Raw genomic sequence first — 14,394 nt, 5'->3', positions numbered from 1 at the left:
AAGTAGCTTTGGGTTTGATCAAGCTTCTCACTCCGCACTGGGCATCAACATACAGGCTTCGGGAGCCTCACATATTGTAATATTTTTTGTACTAGCAAGTACAGATCCAAAGAAGGCAGAAGCCATAAGGCTGCTCTTCTTTTAAAAATTTTAAGCTTAATTTCCTAGCTTTATCCACCCCACCCCCCAACTGTCTCTAATATGCTTTGCTTCTGTTTTTTATCATGATTCACCCACATCGTTTTCCACCACCCGGAGATAAATGAGATCCTTAAAGCTTCCAAAAGTAATTAAAAGTTGCTTACTATACGGCTAAAATTAGGTGTTGTATATTTATTTTAGTAATTCTATGTTAATCTATAGTTTAGTGCTTTTGCAGTAACCTTTGGGAAAATTCCTATGTGACCCCTTCTATCACTTTCCGCCCTATATCTCTCGAGGATCATACACCAACTTTGTGGAATATATACTCGAAAAGTTAGGCGAATCAACATAAGTCAAGTAAACTTTAAACCTCGACAAACCATATTTAAAAATATTTTAACATTAAACCACCTATCTTTTTTAGCATGCATGTGCTATCCACCTTTCTTTCTTCATGACAAGGACATTGACGGTTCTTATCTTTCTTTCTTTCTATTTTTGTTGCTACTAATGATATAAAATTAAAAGTGAAATTATCGATTATAAAATCTTGTGATCGATAAAATTAATTATGTGAAAAATCAGCTTGTATAGTTTCGAATTACGATTAAAATTAGAGTTTATATTTCTTGAATTGTGGTTGTGTTGTATAACTACAATGATAATGATGGAAATTAGTAATGCACCATGGGGCCATTGGACTTTGCCAAGTTAATATATAATACCATAACTCTACAAGTTACTAGTGATCTGTATTATCCCATCCATGATCATTCATTTTGTAAGACGTTTTAGAAATCAAATCTTTCTTTTTGGATTAAATTTACTTGTCATGGAACAACAAGTTAACTGTATAAACCACGTATTTTACATGAGATTTCATGCAAGTTTACATGGCTTGAAGGATTTTCCCACTGCACAAGTTCCCTTATCCCCTCTTCAATCTGTCGTGTTTCTCTTGTTAAACTTTCCATGCAATACCCCAGGGCACTCAAATTTAATACCATCTGGCTCTTAAGCTCCTTCTCACCTTCAATGCCATGGATGATATCGACAACTTCTTGGGAATGTTGAAGAAATGAACTCAAAATCTTGTTCATCTCATCATCTTCTTCTGAACCAGAAACCCTAAAAAAGTTCGGGCTTGCTGATTTTCCCATCTCGATATCATAAGAAATGTTGTTCTTTTGAAGCTCCTTGTCAAGTATGGTGAGTGATTTGATCAAGGATATCTTTGCAAGGTATTGTACTACAGAGCCAACGGACTCCTTGAAGAGATTAAGGTCACCGTTTAGTTTATTTACAGTTTCCTTCCAAGAAGTTTCCAGTTTTTGTGACTCTCGTTCAAGGAATCCTAGTGCATGAGCACCAAAAAGCAGGAGATCCACCACCTTTGACAAAGACCCCAAAAGCTTACCATAGCAAGCACTATGAAAAGGCAAAAACCAGAAATTGGGCTCCACCTCGGCTTCTCCAATGAATTTTCCTAGCTGATTTACATGAATTTTTAACTTCTTCTGGTTCTCTACAAGGTTGGCTTCGCTGACTTGGAGGCTCACCGAGCCAATACATTCATGCAATGTCTCCAAACTTTTGGAGAGCTCAATTTTAGCCAAAGTTGAAGCTCTTGTGGGCTGGAAAAGAAGCTCCACCACAATTGAACAAGATAATCCGATGAATGTTTCCATGATTCTTGCTATGGCGAAGTCACTTGGGGGACCAAAATTTGTCCTTCCCAATATCAGTACGGCACCAATGACAGCAGATATCCCACCAGCTTGACCGTACATCTTGCTTTGCCTTAGGAAGCTTGTAAAAAGGAACCAAGGAAGAAGAGACAAGAACCTGATAGCCAAGAACCTTTCAAAAAGAAAGCACCCTATAACTCCATAGACAGTCCCCAAAACTGTCCCTTGTGCTTTAACGTTTGCAACTTTAAACGTTGCCTCTCTTGCGGCGGCAAAGCTGACAGCAACTGAGAGTCCTGACCAGAATCCATTGGGCTTACTGTATATCAACCCAAATAGAACTGAGAATCCTAAAGAAAGTGAGAACTTGAAAGCTGGAATGAGCCTTTTGGTCTTAAGGCCGCAGCTGCTCGAAACCTCTTTGGAGGAGAACCCGTTTTGTTTAGATGAAATGGGTGACGATCCTCCATTTTTCTGAACCGGATTCTTAGTCGTTGGATTTGGCAACGACTTACTATGAAGGAGTTTCATGCAAAACAAGAAGAAAAAAGAGTGCAAATCTTGGTGGGTTGGTGGGATTGTTTGAAGCGTTTGGAGGACCTTCGTAATGTCTTCAGCATTTGATTCCGGATTAGTTAAGGAATCACCAGGCAAGAAACTCTTTGCCTGTTTTAACCTTAAGCTAATGTTCTCTTCCAACCTAAGCAGCCCATCCTTGAGTTCTCCATCCAACATTCTCCCGGGAAATGATGGAGTACTTTCCAAAGCCATTTCCATTCCTCTTAAAGCGATCTCTATATCTTGCAACTTCTCCCCTGAGTTCATATAGTAGGGTCTCAAAAACTTGAACGGAAGTGTCTCCCATTTCATGCTTCCCTGTTCACAACACAAAAGAATTCGGTTACTAAATGAAATAAACGTATTCAACAGTCAACAAAAAAGATAAGAGAAATTAATTAGCCTCTTTGTTGTAACAGTAGCGTCAAAATTAGGTTGACGGGTCATACTTGGAAGCGTTTAACACTTTGAAGAAGTTTGGTTCCGGCTGCGGTCAACATCTTCGCTTGAGAGATGGAAGCAGATGCAGCTGCGTTGTCTTCTGCGCATAGTGCCTTGACGAACAGCTTCAGCCTCTGTGAACCGTTCTCCGCCAGAAGCTTGCAGTTTCTCTTCGCCTATAACATTAAAAAGATATTCTCCCAAAATCAATGTACTATTCAGGCCTTTTTTTAAAAAAAATAATAATATTTTTGTTTAGTTTTTTTTTCCCTAAGAAAAGAAAAGACAAGGAAACAAATACCACTACTACTTAGTAGCCACTATTGACTTTTAATATATTGTAATTTACAAATGCTGGGCAGACGTCATCTAATCCAAAAACTCAAGATTTTCAACATTTTGTAATGGATTTTACTTTTGGGTACGGCATTATTGTACTAAATCCTTTACTAGATTCTCTCATTTATGTTCTGCGTCTGCAATCTTCCAAAATTATGATAAAGAGTCTAAACCTTTAGGAAATTTCCCAAGTCTCAACAACCCTTTGTACGTGTGGTTTTAGGTGCCAAGCAGCTGAGTTAAAGAAGAGTTTATATTAATTACATATCTAATTTAATTTAAAATCAAAGATCAAATTAGTATATAGTTTTTGTTCGTCTTTTCTAAGATACGCGATACTGCCAAAAAAGCACTAATTAAAGGTTGCTCAAAACTAAAAACTACTAGTAAGTACTAAGTTCTTTCTATATTCTGCAATCTTCCAAGCTTATATATGTTAAAGTTGTTGTCTTTTATTAGATGTAAAGGAGTGGAGAGAGACAGAAATGATACTAAGATTTTGACTAACCTCGCAACAAGCCAATCTTGGGTAGGGTAGCAATAAGGCCAAAACGCAAGCCAAGACCCCAACAGCAGTGCTAGCCGCCACGTGCACCGGATGCATGATAGGCTCCGTTCGCCCACCATTAATGAAGCCGATAACATAAACTATAACGATTTGGCCCAATGCTATTCGCTTTGTTATCAAGTGAGTCGATTCGGGCAACACCACCACCAGCCCTCCTAATGCTACCGCAAGCGCGGTGGTTCCATCAGTAAGCTTGGCTGGTCCTATCAGCCACAGGCTCAACATGGCAGGCCCCAGGCTCTGGACGGAGGCATAGAGAGCCAGCCAGCAGCCATGCAACGTGTCACCCAACGTGGCATCTGTCACTATGAGGATGACGGTCACGTAGGAAAATGCTGGGAATGCTACTTGGCGTTGGAGCGAAGCTGGTCCATACAACGTGGCGATGCCAACGATGATGCAGGCTAAGGCGGTGCGGGAGGCGGAGGCCAGGCAGGTCCGCCATACGGCTCTGGCTCTGCTCGGTTGGAGGGGTGCGGTTGGCATTGTTGAGAAAGTCGGGAGGGAAAGAAGGGAGAAGAAACAAGAAAGTTGTTTTTGACAAATGTGAAATGCTTTCTCCCTCGCTTTGTTTGAGTGAGGGCTTTGGTACGGTGGGGTTTGAGAGCAGCTGTTGGGGTGGCTTATGTAAGGGCAGGAGATTACATGTGGAAATTTGGAGCCACGTGGAAGGTCAGTTTGGGGGCCCACCTGTGTTTAATGGAGTCATTTAAAAGTTGAAAGACAATATCCTAAAAAAAAAAAAAAAGGTTGAAGACAAGTTTAGATAGTATATATAATCCTGGCTCAGCTTTGTGGCGAATTAACAAAGATTTTTTCAATATATATGGTAGAGATTTAATGGAGGCTTTTTTGGCAATTCAAGATCCAAGCCATTAGTTCTATGTAAGTTATCTAGTAATTTTTAAGTATTTTTTTAAATTAATTTATTTTGACATATTGTCCGTATATAAATTTATCATATACACTATTAATAAATTTAATATTATCATCTCATTAGTAAATAAATTTAAAAATTAAAAACTTTAAAAAATAAATATTCATAATTTTAAAAATATTTATGTTAAATAATAATATATAAGTACTATACATTGATGGTGCATAACTTGATTAATTACTTGTCTTAAATTATTCAAACTCGAGCTTACAATTTACAAATTAATTATTCTGAAAGCTTTAATCCATATCCTTAATTTTCTAATACATGCTATTAAAAAGAGAAACTGGAGCTTATACTTTAGTGGAAGCCCACATTAGGGAAAAAATTCAACGTACATACCAACCCACAAGTTGAAGCATAGGCTTTAGATTATAGTTGTTAGGAGTCATCAGCCTCATCTTCAACCTTAAGTAACTTGGAAAATTCAGATGAGGTACTTTAATTAGCTTTATGATCTGTTAAAATACTTTATTCTTCATGACTGCCGCCGACAAGGAGAAAACATTTTAGGTCAAACATGTTTTGCTTTTTGATTGGTTGAAATTTATTGAAATTGGTCAGCAGGATATCCGTGCTCTGATCTACGGTGATCGTCTGCCAGATTAATTTTATCGGGGGAATCCTGTGTGATTTAATGGCCGACGGAATGGGAATGTTAGCACAGTCTTTGAGACCAAATATGTTAGTACAGCTTTTAATTACTTTAAGTTATCATTATGGGCAACTTTCTGATCCTATTTTAATTGTTTCAACATGTAAAAATAATTTAATTTAAAACTTAATTAGTTTTTCTAACAATCATTAAATTAAATTCTTAATTGTTTAAATCGTGAACAACATATTTTATATTCAAAATAGTTTACAATACTAAAAAGTATGATTTTTGTCAACAAAATATTCTATTAATATCTTTTATTAATTAATTTCTGATAAAATATTTCATTAGAAGTTTAGATGGGAAAACAATTATAAATGATTTTTATAAAAATGAGAATATTTCATCAAAAAATTATAACAAAATTTGTTAATAGATATTATGATTTGTAAAAAATTGTAACGATCGATTTTAGTTTAAATTTCAATAAGTTTGTTGTCAAATTAACTTAAAAATATCAAAATAAAAAATTTAAACTCACATTTTTGTCATAATTCAGCTTAATTGTAAGTAAATTCTCAGAATTACACTTTCAATTTTTTTTTGTTTTCCATCTGTCTCAAGCATGAGTATATTGTGATCAAATCATTTGAACTTGATAAATTTAGGAGTGAGCAAATAGGTGGATTAGGTGGTTTGGTCTATCACATTTAAAAATCAAATAAACCAAATATTTTTAAAAAATAGATCAAAATTGATAAAATATAAAAAAATTAAACTAACTAAATATAAAATTGGTTTAGTTAGTTTAGTTTTGGACCAATAGATCAAAATTTAATCACTTTTTATTACAAATTATAATATTAAAATTTATAAACTTCATCTATAATTATAAAATATATATACAAATTATGCTTAAATTAAATATATATAAATATATAATATTATATATATATACAATTAATGACACAACTTATATGTTATAATATTTTAATTTTTATATCAACGTTTGAATAAATAATAACTAATTATAAATAATATATTATAAAAACTCGAGTGATGATTAGTAAGGTTATTAAGTGTAATCATATAAATAACTATTATAAATTATAGTAATACTTATGTATAAATTAAATAAAAATATATAATATTTATACAATTATATATATTCATAACATTTTATATTACAAAATATTACTGAGGTGTAATAACTATAACATATTAATATGTACGATATTTACTATCATATATTATAATATTAATATATAAATTATATCATTTAAAATATATAACTTGTAATTTTATATTAATACATATTTATAAATAAATAAATAAAATTAAAATTAAATTACTATGATTATGATTTGTATACATATATAGAATAAATTAATATATTTTAAATATATTATTAATTAAATTTACTATTAATTTTTATTAAAACATATACAAATATTATATATATTAATATAAAAAAATTAATTTAGTTTTTTGAATGAATTGGTCTAAAAATTTTAAAACCAAGAACCATCAAAAAAATTAATTGAATCAAATATTTAGACCAATTGATCCAATGGATCAATTAAACCGAATCTCTTTTATTTAAATTGTATTTGGTTTGGATAAATAATTATCTAATTTGATTTTGCTTATCCTTAGATAAATTAAAAGCAATTTGGTCTGATTCGAGCATATCTTTGCTATATATCCACATGGGATAAAGAAGCTAAACAAAGGATTAAATTCCCTAAACTCCCAAGACACCAAATAACATCCGTAAGCATCGTGAGAATAATCAAAGAATCATTACCATCCCATTTATGCATAAAATCATGACTCGAAAGGGAAACCTTTTGCTTCTTTTAGGTACCAGTTCTTCTTGTCCACGCCTGGGGGCACTTCGGATAACATCATTATCTCCATTAAATCCCATTGTTTAACTAGCTAGCTACTTGCAAATTAAACCTTATTAATTTCCAATTATAGCTAACAAAGCCTTTAGCTAAAGCTGTCAAGCCAAGTCACCCCCAAAATCCAAAGTCCCCTACCTAATGAGAAAGAAGAAAAATAAAAACATTCTAGGAAATAGTAAAGGAGATAAATAATTAGGTTATTGATTACTTACATAATAAAGTTAAAGTGGGGTTTCTCTAGATTTCCACTGACCTTATTTTCGGGTCGCTCATTTTACTAATTTGGTGTTCCTTGAGCAGAAGGAAGGGTCAAGTGGGGGCATTTGCTGAGTCCTCTTATCAATTGACACTAGTGCTGTAAGTTAGTTAAAGCAAAGCTGCTCTTCCCCTACACTACAATTTCAATTCCCTCTCACCGAATTTTCCTTTTTTTTAAAAATAAAAATCTAAAAAGACTGTACCTTTTTTTCTTGGCTCTGATTTCATTTGCCCTAATTTGCTCACGTAGTCGTGCTCACGAGCTGGTGCCCATGGGTTTTAATGGAAGACAGTTATTGGCACTCGCGCTCGCACGCTTCCCCCATGCAGCAAGAACCTTTTCTTTTGTGTGGGATGATGCCATCAAAAGTTTTCAAGGCTTAAAATTTCTCAGGGGATGGGTGGCAGACCCTTTTCAGCCACCGTATATACATGGTGGGATCCAATGTCAGAATGTTATGTACCTTTATCTGTTATATACCAGAAAATTTTAGTATATTATAATCTACGTATGATACATAATTTATTATAAAATTCGAGATGAACAGAATTGAGATATTTTTTACATGACAGTAGAATAAGGTGGATTCGAATCAAGTTTTGCAATTTCTTCGCTTTAAGTGATTGTTATAATTTATTTTTGATGTATACTTGTAAGTTTGCATACCAGGATCATGATTACGAATAAGAACTTAATAATATTTTATTCAAATAAGCAAAAAAAAAAAAAACTCAGATATTTTTTAGAAAATTAGGGGTTATGTTGGTTTTAATTAACTGCATTGCATTAGAAAACTTTCTGTGAGAAGCTTTAGTGCTAATTCTTCTGGTTGTATTTAGGGCCTATATAGATCCTCGCCAGTAGTGATGTCATTGAAGGGAAGTTTATCAACAATTTGTGATTTTGAACAAATTAAGATAGAGATGTAGGAGGATGATGATCTGAGTAGGATTAGGCTGTGTTGTTCAAGAAGTATAGCAGCTGGCCTGGTTATTGGTTTTTAGTTTCTGTCACTCACTCTGTAATTAACCATAGCAGAATCCATTTTTCCTGCAGGAAAAATGCCAGGGAACTGGGAAGAGTATACTTTTGAGAGCCTCTTTAGTTATTTTCTCTCTCTCACTGATTATGATAATCTGGTTCTTCAATTGACTAGTATAAAATGCCAACAGCTTGGTGATGAAGAAAGGTACTAGATAGATATAGGTGCAAAAGAATTCACCTAAGGTTCAACCCTTTTCATAGTTGTGCCAGTTTCTTTTCTCCATTCAAAGGGGCATTCTGATCTGGTTCGTTTTCATTGTTTACAGGTAAAAGTTATGGTAGCAAGGGACCAAAACCCAAGCACCCTGAAGCCTGTAACTTCTTCCAGGTGATTCTTTTCCAACGACAAGGATCGAGGAACTCTTTGACGTAAGACAATACCAAAATGAGCAAAAAAGGCAAATAATATCAGAAAGACACATGGAGAGAAGGATTGTGGTAGACTTGCTCCTGGTCTGTCTTTATCAAGGCCTAGAAACCATTTTGCATCAAACAGGCATCAGCACTATAAAATGGTGGGGTAATTGCTGGAAAACTGTTTGATTGGTTAGATTGTCCCACACCATCCACTAACCCATTCCAAGCCCATAAAGTTAATTGCCAACAAGAAGACCATTTCTGCAACAGCACGTTTTTTTTTTTTATCTTTTTGACATAAAAATTGAAGTACACTAGAAACAGTCAATTCCTTGGCTCCCCACAAACCTCACCAGTCACCAACAGTTATCTAATTAATGGTTTACTTGGACAGTCACCCACTACCACTACCTTACCAGACTTACTATATCAGATATATTTGTTTATACTCCAAATCTAAGTCTCTTACCAGAGAAAAATATATCCGAAATGATAAACCAGAAACTTGCAGAGTCCATACTAATCGCAAGACGCATTTAACAAATAGAAAATACTGAGGCAGGGTTGCGTGTATAGTTTTAGTTGTTATTGATACAAATATATTGTAACCTTGCAATCCTACTACCACAAATCCTCAAGGGAAAGCTGACGATGGAAGCTGAAAAAGAAAGGGATGGAGCAGATGGGAAAGAGGCTGGTGTTTCTTTCTTTCCAAAAGGGTGTCGGATGCGACATTTCACACTTGTGATGCTAACATTTGCGCTGGAAAAATATAACGAGGATTTGAAAGTAGCAAGCATCAATATGATAACCTATCAAAACCTCTTTTTGTTGCCCACGTCAGTTGTTTGTCTTGTCCTAGCTATTAGCAATCCGAAAGGTCAAATATGCGAGGCGTCGCATGCAAAAAACACCATAGCGACTGTGTCGAGAGAGGAAGGAAAAGGTTGGGTTTCAATTTCAAGGGAAGCAGTGGCTAGCGTCATGGTGCAGGGGCCGCAGTGGCGGGCCAGTTGACCAGGAGACCTCTGACGTACTTGTAGTTTATACGACTCGTACCATTTCTAATTATTAACTGTTGAAACATTCCGCCATAAACATTATTTTATTGTTAAAACAAACTCGGCGGAAAGTAATCAGATTGTTAATGACAGGACAATTTTTGGGCCACTTCTTTTTCCTCCTTTAAGAAAGTATGGCTTTGCCCACTTGAATGTAGTTCAATTAATAAGGTTGGGAAGAAATTTGAAATAAAAGTTCTAAATTCAAGTTTAGCTCATCTTTTAATTCAGGACAAGATAATCAAGATTACTTGTTGAAAAACATAGGCTTACCAGTTACCAATTAAGTGTAGCACCTTTGGGGGAAATAATATTTGTTCATTCAGCCATTTTCATCATGTCTACAGAAGGCTTGCGAATCGATTTGAAAGCAATTCATTTTCAATACATAATGCTTTTATTGCTTTGTCTACTCGTGTCCCAATTCAACGGCCACCAAAACTGCAGATTTTCAAGTCCACTGCCCCTTTTTGCGCCATCAGTTAGCCACGTTTCTGAAAACAGGTATTGGTAAAAGTCTAATCTCACGAACTAAAATTGGGCTAGGTATTGGCACGTATAGCAGACACGAGAGAATTCTACCAGAATGGTTTGGCACTACTCTTAACAATATAATGAGACGTTTCCAAAAGGGGCGAAGAAGTTTTTGGGAGGTCTTTTCATAGGAATCTCTTCAGCATTCACTGAGCCACAACAAAGAAAGTTCCCAAGTGCTGCAAAGTGGGAAAAAAAAAATCAACAACTATACAGTGTTACTACATTTAATCTGAACTGTTGAATCTTGTTGGTAAAGGTTCTAGCAATACATTTGATCCAGTTCATTGTGCTACATGCTGCCAAGGACATGATATAGAAATTCGCCCGGCTGCTTATACTCGAATTCTATCGTGCAAATCTGTTAAACAAGATTCAAATGCAACCCAACTTCGAATAATAGTTAGGAATAGATCAAAAGATATTTGTTTGTATACTACTGCTGCTGCTGCTATCATTGTTACAATGATGGCATCTAGCCAAAAGAAGTGTAACCCAACAGCCATCACCATGAAAAATCTGTTTGTACATGAGCTGTATCATTGCAAAGACAAGCTTCATGTCTAATCCTATTCTGTTGGACCAGCTTTAATGCTTTATATATTTTAACCGGGCAAAATTCATCACTATTTGATTCTAGTCAGCATCGTTACTTGGGTTCTGCTATTTTCAAAATATTATAGCAAAAAGACCTTGAAATTCAGTAAAAATATTATGGCAGAGAGGATTGACATTGAGAGTTGAGAATATGATATTAATTTATTACCTTGATACAATTTCTGAATATGGACAACAATATAGAGCTGCATACTTAGCTCGACTATCAAAAGAATTTAGTTGTACTAGTACAGCATCAACTTTCACCAGAAAGGGTTTAAACACAATGGGGACCAATAAACACAAGAAAGGAGCCTGAGGGCCCTAGTAAAAAGCACCACTTTTTTCTTATTGAGATTGAAAGGGATTGCTTTCAGGATCATATAATCCTGCAATGAAAGCCATAAGAATCCAGAACATGAGCAGGCCTACTATGGCAGTTCTCAATACCTGGTCACAGCTCCCACTCTCATGAATATCATCGTGACAAATCATACTGGTTGTGGGTATATCCTCGCTGTTGCTAACATCTTCGCTTGCCTGTATCTTGTTGATCTGGTCTCTGCGTGAACGCTTCACATCAAGAACACCAATAGTTAAGCATTTTGTGCACCTGCAATCTCCACCAAGATATGATGGGAGTGTCTGTAGATTCTCAAAGAGAACCTTGCGATACATTTCTCCTCCAATTTTTAACTTTTTCCTAGTAACTGGTTTCAGAACCTGAGAAAAGCCACAGATCTGTGATTATACACAAGAGAGACAGAAGGAGATAACTAAAGCCTCATCAAATTTGAAGCCACAGAAAGAGAAAAAAAAAAACTGAAAAGCTAAGAAATAACGCATACATATTTTAGTCAGAGAAGTAAAGTACCTGAATAAATGTCTGAGCAATGACTCGAACAACTGGAGGAAGCCGTATAACAAACAAGCAGCCAAGACGGTTGGGGTAATGGTCTTGCAAGAGGGAAGAACAGGATCTCATTATTTGCATGGGAATTCTGAAAGGAGTTAATCCTGCACAATCTACTAGAACAGTTACTTCAGGATTTTCTGGACTGACTAAATGCATCACTCCATGCTCTACTTGAGATACTGCAATAGCAACCATAAATCTTTATCATAACATCATACAAAAAAGTAACTAAACAAATAAGATCATACAAATAAGGATTATCTGAGGCTAAAACATTAATGAATGGCTTCAAGAATTAACCCATAGTGATGATAAAGATGAGTTTCATCTCAGTTTGAGTTTTTTATAACCAGTGAAAGACAATGATTTTAGATTCTGGCATACTTTGCCCACAGAATAAATTTAATTCCATAGATAAAATCACTGGTCCAGGAAAATAGATCCTTTTGGATAGAAGAAAAAAAAAAGTCAAATGATGTTTGTTTATATTATATGAATAAGTTATTTGGCAAACCTAAAGGCAAGAAATTACTTTTAAAGGTTTGAAAAGCATCCATCTTGGTGGAAACTGACAGTGGTAGAGGACAAAGACAACATTGATCAGAAGATTTCATTGATGTCTGCATGGAATACTCTAGCTGGCTATTTTGGATGAAAGAGACTTTAAAAGAAACTTTCCCCAGCAACTCTAGTTCCAATTCATATTAAACAAAGGAACTAAGATATGAACATAATGCTGAGGAAGTCTTCATTATTTAAATTTCAAGTGGTAGCAAAGTGAAAAGCTAGGCAGCACTACCACAGGGGAAAAGGACATACTGACTGCCTGAGCAAAACGAGGTCTGTCATGAGAAGGCAAGCTGGAGCAAGCTAGCCCAAGCCGTACTATGAGGCAAGGTCGGTGCATGACATCATGTCCATGCCAAAATACCATGTTCGCCCATGTCTCAAGCTCTTCTTGAGAAAGAATTCTATATGTCTCCCTCCACCTGATTGTCTTTTTAATTGATGATAGCAAAACTAAAAAGTCACCATTTGCAGCAGCATAAAATCTACGGAGATCTTCCTCATTGATTCTGCATAAACACTACTATGTCATGGTCTGCTGCAAGAATGAACACCAAGCAATTCAAAAATGAATATGCATATGATAAAAGCATGAATAAATCCAAAAAAACAGAGTCGGATGCCACCCTTCCAAATTTACAGTTGAAACTTCCCGAGAGAAAGCTGACATCTGTGAGAGATGAAGAAACACTAAGGTTCATCATCAATTATGAGACTCTCCATAGACTAGGTTCATCCTCAATTATGAGACTCGCCATAGAGTATACTTACATTGAGGCATCAATGAATGAAAGCAGAGAGGCAAGCAACTTGATGATGACCTATTAACTCTAGTAATGAAAGAAATTTATAACAAAATAAAAAAGGGTGTTCAAACTTGAATGCATGAATGGTAATAGACTGATTGGCCAATTTTTTCAGTAAGATCATTTAAAATGGGAAAATTTGTAAAAATGGTGCAACTCTTTTAACAAAAATATTGTCACATATGCATTCACAAATGGAAATCATCAAATCACCTCTCTGGTAAACTAATTCCTTGATTTTCCAGCTCCTTGTGGAGTTGATCCAACCAGCTTTCGCATTCTAGATTTTGGGAAGCTTCATTACTGATCCTGCAGTTTGCACAGAATTTGTGAACTCGTTTAGTAAACATAGCTCATTATAGAAGCCAGTTTCAAGTTCCCAATAGAAAGAGTAACAGATATATTCATTTAAAGCTGCCACTTGCTAATTCACTTGACCATCAAATTGCTTGAAACATGCAAACCTAGAATATCTAAGAACGAAACAGGGCAAATCATATTCAACCTAATAAGTAATCAAATACTATTTGATACCCATAGAATAAATGCAAACCAGAAAGATTGTCCGGTCAGCAAAAAATTTAATCAGAATTGATGTGGATAGATCTGGTATCAATCTGATGTTCAGAACCAACCAATGGCAAAATGCATTTTTACTTTTTCTTTATGTTTGGGAAATTTTAATAATTTATGTATGTGCCAGCTAGAGTGTCTCCTCACATGAAGCTCATTTTTATGTCAATCTAACCCAATTCCTCACCTTGCATCTTCAGTTTATTCAAAGTCAATCAAAGCTCTTAACATCAGAGTAGGCATAGACATCTTTGGAAGATTAATCAAGCTCCATTTCCAATCTTTCATTGGAAAGGAGCAAATATCATTTCCATTCCAAGTTAGACACGCCAAGACAACAACATAAAATGTCAAGCACTCAACCTCATACACTTAACAGCTCAATGTACCTTGTATCCAAGGCAGGCTGCACAGCGTATTCCTCAGGACGTGATTCTGAATACGCCGGAGAAGCACTAGTACCATCCGGGGCTTCATCCTTACACTCTTCTTGATCA

At 35.3% G+C, this 14,394-nt stretch overlaps 2 protein-coding genes across 2 annotated transcripts in view; both read right to left on the bottom strand.

Moving 5' to 3' along the window:
- Positions 1–989: 989 nt before the first annotated feature.
- Positions 990–4,224, bottom strand: LOC110412960 (P-hydroxybenzoic acid efflux pump subunit). The gene is made up of 3 exons (XM_021423628.1): positions 3,679–4,224; positions 2,840–3,007; positions 990–2,708 (listed from the first exon to the last, which is right to left on the bottom strand). The coding sequence occupies exons 1-3, from the start codon at positions 4,222–4,224 to the stop codon at positions 990–992; spliced, it is 2,433 nt and encodes an 810-aa protein (XP_021279303.1).
- A 6,891-nt stretch (positions 4,225–11,115) lies between these two features.
- Positions 11,116–14,394, bottom strand: part of LOC110412210 (SEC14 cytosolic factor family protein / phosphoglyceride transfer family protein) — a 4,200-nt gene continuing 921 nt past the window's right edge. Inside the window, exons 3-7 of the mRNA XM_021422718.2 lie at positions 14,287–14,394; positions 13,538–13,633; positions 12,771–13,027; positions 11,910–12,130; positions 11,116–11,758 (exon numbers count right to left, since the gene is read on the bottom strand). The exon at positions 14,287–14,394 is cut by the window's right edge and continues 47 nt beyond it. Coding sequence (XP_021278393.1) covers positions 11,384–11,758; positions 11,910–12,130; positions 12,771–13,027; positions 13,538–13,633; positions 14,287–14,394 — 1,057 coding nt within the window. The 3' untranslated portion in view covers positions 11,116–11,383. The remainder of the gene's footprint in view (positions 11,759–11,909; positions 12,131–12,770; positions 13,028–13,537; positions 13,634–14,286) is intronic.

The sequence above is a fragment of the Theobroma umbraticum genome, unplaced genomic scaffold, assembly GCF_002168275.2.
Source record: "Theobroma umbraticum cultivar Fairchild unplaced genomic scaffold, ASM216827v3 scaffold_95.0, whole genome shotgun sequence".
NCBI lineage: Eukaryota > Viridiplantae > Streptophyta > Magnoliopsida > Malvales > Malvaceae > Theobroma > Theobroma umbraticum.
The sequence above is the reverse complement of the archived record's forward strand: the minus strand, read 5'-3'. Positions and strand labels throughout refer to the sequence as shown.

Excerpts from the sequence above, each read along its gene's own strand:
- LOC110412960 (XM_021423628.1), bottom strand. The coding sequence starts at position 4,224 with ATGCCAACCGCACCCCTCCAACCGAGCAGAGCCAGAGCCGTATGGCGG. Across the intron at positions 3,008-3,678 it reads CAAGATTGGCTTGTTGCGAG|GCGAAGAGAAACTGCAAGCT; the intron begins GTTAGTCAAAAT and ends TTAATGTTATAG. Across the intron at positions 2,709-2,839 it reads AAAGTGTTAAACGCTTCCAA|GGAAGCATGAAATGGGAGAC; the intron begins GTATGACCCGTC and ends TGTTGTGAACAG.